Genomic DNA, 8,961 nt, shown 5'->3' with positions numbered 1-8,961 from the left:
AGCAAAAAAAGTTTATATACAAGATGGATGATATTGACAGTTTTATCAAGGGGTTAAGTAAGTAGTAAATCAACATGAATAATTTCGTCAACCTCAAGAATCTGATCGAAGTCGGATTGCTCTAATTGGGAAAGGAAATTTATTTCTGGCCACTTGCCAATTCTTCAGTAGTGATTGACAGGTCCCACCCCAGTAAAGATTTATCGTTGGATTTTAAGGTCACTTAAAGGCCTATATCTGAGATGGAACAATCTAGATACGAAAGGTTTATGAACTAGTGGGTTATAGTTGTGGACAACGAAGAGAAATACCATTTTTGTAAATTAATCCTAGAATCTTGTAATGTGTTTGGAGTTGATTTATAGGGAAGACTCTGCCAAAATGGATATATTGATTTTATCCAAATCAGCTGCAGACTTTCAAACAAAAAGCATATCTTCATCATTGATGTCTATCTACTTCAGTTACAATTCGCTGATCTTTTCTCAGCAGTTCAAAAGCTAATTAAATCAATCTTTGAAAGCTAAAACACTTTGAAAATATTGCACGCCTGCCAACAGGACTCAATTGCACTTTTCTCTTGCTTGGGGATTCGCCTTAAGAATGTCTTTGATACTTCGGGAGTCTAAATTTACCTTTAACAATCGAAAAGCTATAAAGAAATGCACGAGTATAATCTTACATTTGAGCATACACTGAAGAAGATACATTGCACAAAGACTCCAGGCCTAAATCAGATCCTATAACGATGGAATGCTCCAAAAGGTATCAATTAATACAAGGAATCAATGAAGAAAGTTTTTACTTAGGCTCCAAGATCCTATTTTACAGCCAGACCAATAATCGAATAATTTTTGATTTATAGCGCTCGAGACGTTTAAGATCTAATTGAAGTTTGGTAGAACATGTCAAAAGCGGAAACAGACGGAGTTTGGCGTATAATTAGTTAGATCTATACTCCAATTTCATGATATGTTAATCTAAAATTATTTATTTATGTTTGGTTTGGGTCATAATCATCAATCATCTTGGGTCAACTGAGATGGGTCAGTGCTAATAGTGATGTAGTTGTTAATGTTGTTGTCACTTATGCTCCAAGATTGGGGAAGGACTGTGTTAGAACAGTTTGGGCTTTCACCTTCGCAGGTCTTGTAAGTCTTCATGCCAGTTTGATACCACTCTTCAAAACTGGAATGCAGATATCCTGCTGATGTTGCAGGAAGGTGGGGGACAATGTCGGCAAAGTTGATTACTCGATAAGTCTCAGGAAGGGTCTTAGCATAGTAACTTGCGAATTGCTCGTTTCCTACTCTTGGCTGTCCGAAGGTGTAGACAGCATCAGCGCTCTGGTAAAGACTCTTGATGTCAGTGGCAGCAAGAATGGCGAATGCACCTCCAAGGCCGTGTCCAGTGATATAGATGCCAGCGTTGCGGTAGATCCTATGAAGGCTCTCGATTTGGCTCAAGACTGAAGGTTGGATAGTGAGGTAAAGCTCATTGAAGCTTCTGGACACCTCACAGCCTTAGCATTTGTCAAATGTTTCTCTGGCAGTTTTGAGCTCATTAATAAATGTGCTGATGCTATCTGCGCCCTTGAAGCTGACAATGATACTGTTCAGCGAGGTTGAGTAACCGGTAAAGCCTCGAACTCCACTGGTGAGGTTGACGAATGGCTTGGGAAGGTTGATTTTGTATTCTTGGCACAGTTTGCAGTTCCATGCTTGAACGTTGAGGACGCTCTCATAAGCGATGGCGGACATGTAGGCCATTTCTCTAGCGATTGAGGGAGAGTAGGCTGCATTTACTGATAAAAGTAAGGCGAGGAGCCCGAACACAATACTAAATCCTTTCATATCAATAAAATATCTTAATTAAATCAAACGTCATAACTCTTAGGAAAGAAAGGAATACCACAAATTATTGAGTCTTTAATATCAATCACATCAAAATATAATTTCTTTATTAAAGTCGTCATCTTTTTAAACTCTACTTCCAGAAATGTATTAACAGAAAAGTAGCAATGAACGTTCGCCTGGTAAAGGGAAGGAGCATATAAATATCTTCTTGAATCGATTGAAGAAACCAAAGAGGCTTGCCTTGAAGTTTCAAAGGGCTGATCAAAATCCAGTCTACAAAGTGATGAAAAACCAAAGATAAGCATCCCCTTAGTTAACTCCTAATCTAAAATCTTCAGATCTTGGATTAAAGAACTCTGCAAAGGATACTCTCACTGATTGTATTTCTAATGACCGATTGATTTTTGGATAGCCATACAGCAAAAGCCGATCTGTTCAACAAATAGAGACCTTTAAGCAGAGAGCTGTTAAGATTATGGCAGAAACAAGGCAAGCCACCGTTTAACTTCAACGCAGCAAGAGGAAAATATTTATTCTTGATAAATTTAATAAAAAAGTCTAAAAATATTGCAGTTATCTCCCATAAAGTCCTGAGTAAGAACAAAATTAGTCCCAGCACGCCAACGACCAACTTATCAACTTATGTCAATTCAATTTCTTTCCTACTTAAGACATGCACCAACGGGCCAATTCTCTATTGCACTATCGCGAGCCTCACATTTCTTTGGCAAAGCTTAAAGGCATCAGAGAACGTGCAATAACAACAGGCGTCAACCATATTTCAGAACCAAAACCGCCCAAGAGATTTTTGACCCTTAATGTTTGAACTTTTAGCCAGCAATGATCAAATTTTCATAACTTTATATAATAAGAAATTAAAGAATATGGATTCGATTAGTCACAACTCCTCGTCGAAAGTCTCGACTAGCCTGTCTTGTTTTTTCTTTTTCTGGGATGTGACACTGCTTGCATAATTCGCTATTATTTCTCCAACTTTGCTTGTCATATCTCTCGTTAATTCCCTCCTGATGAAGTTTCTATAGCAGCATATACCGATTCCTACAGCAACTACCAAGGCTAAAAGGACATATATCAAGACAATTATGACATGGCCATGTTGGCTTGGCTAGTTCATACTTTTCGAGAATTTCTACCTGCAATATCTTGGTGGACTTAGAAGGCTTTAGCAAATGGTGAGCACAACCTAATCTATCTAAAAATTGCCTCTATAGACCATGCTATTGACAGCGATTTCCGGAAAATTATCAAATCCTATGTGGGATTCTTTGACTTTCCAACTCCTGAGCGTTTAATCCATTGGGTTTAAAATCTATATATCGTTCATGTTCATTTTCTTTAAAATGACTTTTACACAATCCTCAACGGCAAACCAATCACCATCGCAATACTCATCAAAAAGACTCATATATGTCATCCATTTTTATAGTCCTTTTTGGGTGAATATTGCGTATTGATGAAGTTGCTCTTTGAGGATTTTTTGACCAACACCATTTTGGTAATTCTAAAAATCGTAGCAGCAGGAGTTTAGGAAACAGTTCTCATTGTTGCAGTTTTGGCAAGGGATTGTATGATATATTGGTTCGAAATTGATGTGATTTTTCAATTAGGGATACTCATTTTTGAATTGCCTAAGGAAAATGTAACTGCTTCTTCTGGCGGATGAGAGAAAGAAGTTAACAGTACTAACTTTTGCCTGAGGGACTGGGAATTTGGCGATTATTTCAACTTTATTCAATCCCTTAAGAATATCATACGATTTCGATCCAATGAACAAGCAAGTTATATGAATTTTCTTACCGTTTCCGTCATCGGACTCTATGACGTTTCCTTGAGCGTAGTCTGCTACAGGAGCTGATATTATTATTCCCTTTGCTCCCATCAGTTGCGCCACTTCTGCCCGCTTTGAATAGGAGCATGTTTAATGATAGCTGGTTTGAACTACTAAGTAGGTTGGCTTGGTAAGCTTTTTGAAATCCTTTGAGTTGTCACATAGACCGTTCTACATAATTGATACGTCGAAACTGAGAGTTTTTCCGTAGGTAACCTCACCAAAGTTGGCATAGAAGTACGGGATAGTGTTATTAGGAAAATCAGTTACTAACGGGCTCGTGATAACAAGAGTTCCCTGTACAGCTACAGCCAGGGCAACTAGAGCGATAAATAATAACATATTATGATTAAAGATCGTCAAAGATAAGAATAAAATTGAAAATAAAAACCTTTAATGGTAAATGGATCAAAAGATGATGATTCAAGATCAGGTTTTAATTTGAACAGGAAATATGTAAACAATTTATTTGATTTAAACTTAAAGCATCAATAAATGAGTAGAAACCTTTTTTAAGCCAGCTTTAATCTTTGAATAAGTTAATTTGTGGGAAAATAGACTAACCTTTTACCAATTGAGCAAACTGTGATGCGGAAGAAATTCATCTAAAAAGCTTTATTCCATAAACGAATGCGATTAGTGAAACTTATCTAAAAAATATAAAATCAAATTCGATTGATTATAAGTAGTATAATAAATTACCAAGATATTTAATGCAGGCGCCCAAGGTAATCAAATACCGTTTTTATGATGGCTGGCCAGCGAGTGGCGAAACTACCGTCGCTCTTTACTAGGATGGCACTTTCCAAGCCATAGATGAGAACAAAAGCAACAGCTCAGACATGGAATGCTATAACTGGAACGAGTAGCTGCATGTTACTGGGGCTTGGACCTACAATACGGAAGAAAAGTCCTTGAAGCTGGCTGCAAACAGATGGTGGCTAGTCAATTAAAAAGCTAAAGAGTTAAGCCCGGAACAAATTGATCAGTGGATGCCAGAAAAGGAACTCAAAACTGAGAACTTTGAGTTTGGGGCAAAAGGAACCATCAATACCTGGAAAGGAAGTTGGGAATTTTGCAATTTAAAGGAGTTGTAACTGGCACCGTCGTATAAGTGGTGAAATGATTTGTTTATGAGCAAATATTTTTCATTTTGAGTTTTAGCATCTTCGAATTATAAACGCAATATACTTTATCTCTGACGAAATTCTCCTTTTGACTAAAAAGGCTAAATTATCTTTGCAATTATATAGAATAGTCGACTCTCGAAGACTTATCTTCAATATAATCGAATTCGATTGATTCTAAGTAGGTTAATAGATTCAAGATATTATATGTAGGGACACAAGGTAGTCAAATGCCGATTTTATAGTGGCTGGCCAACAACTGGAGGCAATACTGTCATCCTTTACTAAGATGGCACTTTCGAAAACATTGATGTCAACTTATGCAACAACTCTGACATGGAATGCTACAACTGGGATGAGTAGCTTCATATCAGTGGGACCTGGAGTTATAAGAAAAAAGAAAAATCAATCAAATTAGTAGCAACAAAATGGCGGCTCAATAAAGAGAAAGGTAAGGAAGTCAGTGCTTAACAGATTGGTTACTGGATGTAGCACAAATAAATTGTCACTGAGAACTTCTAATTTGGAGTGTAAGGTATAATCAATTGCTGGAAAGGAAGTTGGAATCATTGCGATCTCGAAGGGATACGTATGGATACATCCAAGTAAGTAAAAAAGGAGTAACCGCATCACCACAAGAAAAAAAAGTAGAAATGAATGATGGGCTTATTGACAAAATCATCATTTTTAACAAGCTTTTTATGACTATCATGGCTCTTATTGATGCATTGAGCAATAAGATCTCACTATTCAATATGATTAGTTTGAAGCATTGAGCAATTCATAATAAACACTAATAATAATACAATTTAACGTTAAAGAATGGAAGCCATCATAAATAATTTGCTTAGGCCATACCGATCCACCTATACTGGTATCGACCTCGGCAAAAAACGAACCGAAAGCTACTCCAGAATCGATGGCAGTCTTACCAACGATCGAGATCAGCTCCTCCAATATAGTTACTATGAACACGCCAGACAATCTGACGTCTGTGTCATTTATTGCCATTGCAACAGTGGATCCAGAATATAAGGTAAGACTTGAATGTATGCAAGGTGTGCAATATCTCGAGCAACTAATCGAAAAGGGATGGAATGTTTGCCTTTTTGATTTTTCAGGGTCAGGGCAATCACAAGGCAACTACATATCCCTGGGGTACTATTAGGCAAGGGATCTTGATTGCATTATTAGAAAAATGAGATCCCTCGGCAATCGACGATTTTTGCTTTGGGGAAGGTCGATGGGTGCAGCAACAAGTAAGTTATACCTAATTTTGAGTCATTTTTTATTTGAACGAATCCAAGTTCCGAGACGACATAATCGCTTGCATCTTAGACTCCCCTTACGCTTCGCTTTGGTCTCTCGTTAAACAAATAGGGCAGTAACGATCAATGCTTCCAGGATTTATTATTGAGCGTGTGCTTGACTACATTCGGGATTGCATAAAGGAAGAGCATCTTTTCGATATCAAGCAGTTGGAACCTATAAAACTAATCGCAAATATCGATCAGCCAGTACTTTTCATAACATCACTTATGGACGAATGCGTTAAAAGCGAGGATGTTGTTCAGCTCTATAAGAACTCTAGCTCGCGGATAAAACAGCTATAGTACATTGACAAGCCTCACAACTCTCCAAGAGACAAATCGACCATAGATTTAGCCATTAATTTCTTGTACAAAAATCTGACAGATAGATACAAAAAGAAAAAACAGATGAAGATTTTCATAAAAAATAACAAAGATCTTACAGGAGCTAATATGGCAGATTTGATTGTCAGGGCTGAAAAATAAAAGGACCAAATTCGCAGGATGAAGAGTGAGCATAACCTTGACAGGTCAATGAAAGAAAACAAAAATAAACTGAATCTTCACATAAAAACTGAGCTCACATCTACTCAATCTGTCACTTTGAATGATAAATCTAAACATAAAATCTCACCAGAGAAGAGCAAGAAATGTCTGGAAAAGCGAAAAGCCATAAAGTTTAGCCTTGCTCATATCTAGCAGAAAAAATCAGCAAACTTAAAACTCCTGCAATCAAGCCCTCAGAGAAAGTGAAATATTAGAATTGATCTTGAATAATCTTAAATATTGACCGATATCGATAAGCAAACACATCATTCTCATCCAGTCTCTTATTTACCGAAATATTTTTTCATCTTTTCCATATTGCTCTTACTAGCAACTGCATGATCAACAATCGGGTTAGGATAGTCAACTCCAATTATACATTTGGCCTCGTGCTGAACTTGTAAAGGAGCTTTCCAGGGTTAAAAAATGTATTTAGGAGGAAATTTGGCTAAAACCGGAATATACTTTTTGATGTAATCTCCGTTAGGGTCGGTCTTCTTCCCAAAGGATATCGGTGAATATACTCTAAAATATTGATAGAAGAATGAAGAAGATGACAACCACATCCAATTAGCTGCATTCAAGCTCCAATCAGCATCTAGAAGGAGATATTCAAAGACTTATTTTCCCCTTTCCCAAGAGATGTAAAGGTCGCCTCTTGTCAAAAAGCAAGCCACCGCATGGCGAGCTAGATGATGAATCCATCCTTCCTATCGAAGTTGGATCATGATTGCATCTATGAATGGATATCCAGTTTTGCCATTTTTCCATGCTTCAAGATATGCGTCATTTTTGTCCCATTTAATTTGCTTGCATATAGCGTTCCCTTCGATTTTATCAAAATTTGGTGTAAAGGCACCATTAAAATAGAAAAACTCTCTCCATAACAGTTGGCCTTCAAGAGATACAGGTGGTAATGAATGCTTTTTCATCTATTTGTAGACTTATTTAAGCTTGTAATAGAATAATCTACAGCTTAAATTTCCAAATTTCAGGTAAGGACTCAGTACAGTAGTTGAAGGTTTCAGAGAATTAGGACTTGTATTTGGCTTTTCGAACTCGCAGATGTATTTTTTATTGGCAATATACTTTTCCATTCGTTTAATTGCCTAAGTTTCTCCTCCAGGATAAAGCAAGGGGCCGCAATCATTGTTTTAATCTATTCCTAGCACTTATAAATCAGGGATAGTAAATGCTTAGTCGTCTACATTAGGATGCTTCTTCGCGAAATCATCGATGCTTGGAGCTGGGATCGGTGTCTATGGTGGTCCATACTTTTCTATCAGCTTCATAAATGATCCATAAGACTTTGTAAGGGTTTTTCCATTATAATTAAAGAGACTGTTCATATCGTAAAGCGTATGTGATGAAGAAGTGAAGACTTCAATCCCCAAATCTTTGCAGGTTCCTTTAACACAACTATCCCGATACATTGAGTAAGGTTATGTGTCACTTTCGAAGCAGAGAAGCTCGATTTTCCAATCTTTGAACTTTTCAACTAGTATTGTTTCCGGTTTTCCTTGAAGTAATATTAAACGGGAGTTTAGTTTCTTCAAAGAATTGTCTAGGTCTCTTAAGGATTAGAATAGAAATCTCCATCGGTTCGGACCTACATTGCCTGATTTAACAAAATGCGGATCAAGGATAAAGATTGGATATATCAGACGACTGTTTTTTAAGCAGTGCATAAGGCTTGGATTGTCGTGCAATCTAAGTGCCTTTCTGAACCAGTAAATTGCATTTTTGTTTGCGTTTGAACCTTTCATATTGATCTTTATCTAAGTTAATAATGTAAATTAGACGATGGTGCTTTAGTATATCAGAAAATTGAACCGAAATAATATTATCATATAGGAATGCTTATAAAATTCTATTTATGAAATTTCGTAATAAGCAAATTAATAATATTTGCCTTTTCTTATTATTTTTCATGAAGGCAAACATCATATTTTCTTCACAGTAATTTCTGCATGCTATAATTATTTCTATTTGTTCAAATGATGCTTATCTCTAATGCTTTTATATCATTAACTCTATGCCTATCCTTCAGTTCTAAAAAATAAGAAAATTTCTTGATCTATTCTTGCGAGATAATCCGACAAAACACAAGAAGCAAAAAGGTTTGCATATCGATATATACTATCTTAAAGGACAGTTAATTTGTCCTATGCCAGCTTTTTTCAAAAACTAAATTTATAAATCGTAATCCTTTTCAAATTAAGAACCTTCCACACAAAACCGCAATGCTAAACTTTCAACCGCAATACATTCTA

At 36.6% G+C, this 8,961-nt stretch overlaps 2 protein-coding genes across 2 annotated transcripts; both read right to left on the bottom strand.

Annotated features, from left to right (window-relative positions):
* Positions 1 to 1,019: 1,019 nt before the first annotated feature.
* LOC116245520 (lipase) lies at positions 1,020 to 1,769 on the bottom strand. The gene is made up of 2 exons (XM_031617022.1): positions 1,634 to 1,769; positions 1,020 to 1,468 (listed from the first exon to the last, which is right to left on the bottom strand). The coding sequence occupies exons 1-2, from the start codon at positions 1,767 to 1,769 to the stop codon at positions 1,020 to 1,022; spliced, it is 585 nt and encodes a 194-aa protein (XP_031472882.1).
* Positions 1,770 to 6,972: 5,203 nt separating this feature from the next.
* On the bottom strand, positions 6,973 to 8,454 carry LOC116245519 (uncharacterized). The gene is given in 1 exon segment (XM_031617021.1): positions 6,973 to 8,454. A coding segment is annotated over 1 exon segment (1,482 nt).
* Positions 8,455 to 8,961: the final 507 nt, after the last annotated feature.

Source organism: Nymphaea colorata, unplaced genomic scaffold, assembly GCF_008831285.2.
Source record: "Nymphaea colorata isolate Beijing-Zhang1983 unplaced genomic scaffold, ASM883128v2 scaffold0714, whole genome shotgun sequence".
In the NCBI taxonomy this organism is placed as follows: Eukaryota; Viridiplantae; Streptophyta; class Magnoliopsida; order Nymphaeales; family Nymphaeaceae; genus Nymphaea; species Nymphaea colorata.
This window is presented reverse-complemented; position numbering and strand designations above follow the sequence as displayed.

Excerpts from the sequence above, each read along its gene's own strand:
- LOC116245520 (XM_031617022.1), bottom strand. The coding sequence starts at position 1,769 with ATGGCCTACATGTCCGCCATCGCTTATGAGAGCGTCCTCAACGTTCAA. Across the intron at positions 1,469-1,633 it reads TGGAGTTCGAGGCTTTACCG|TCTTGAGCCAAATCGAGAGC; the intron begins GTTACTCAACCT and ends TCCAACCTTCAG.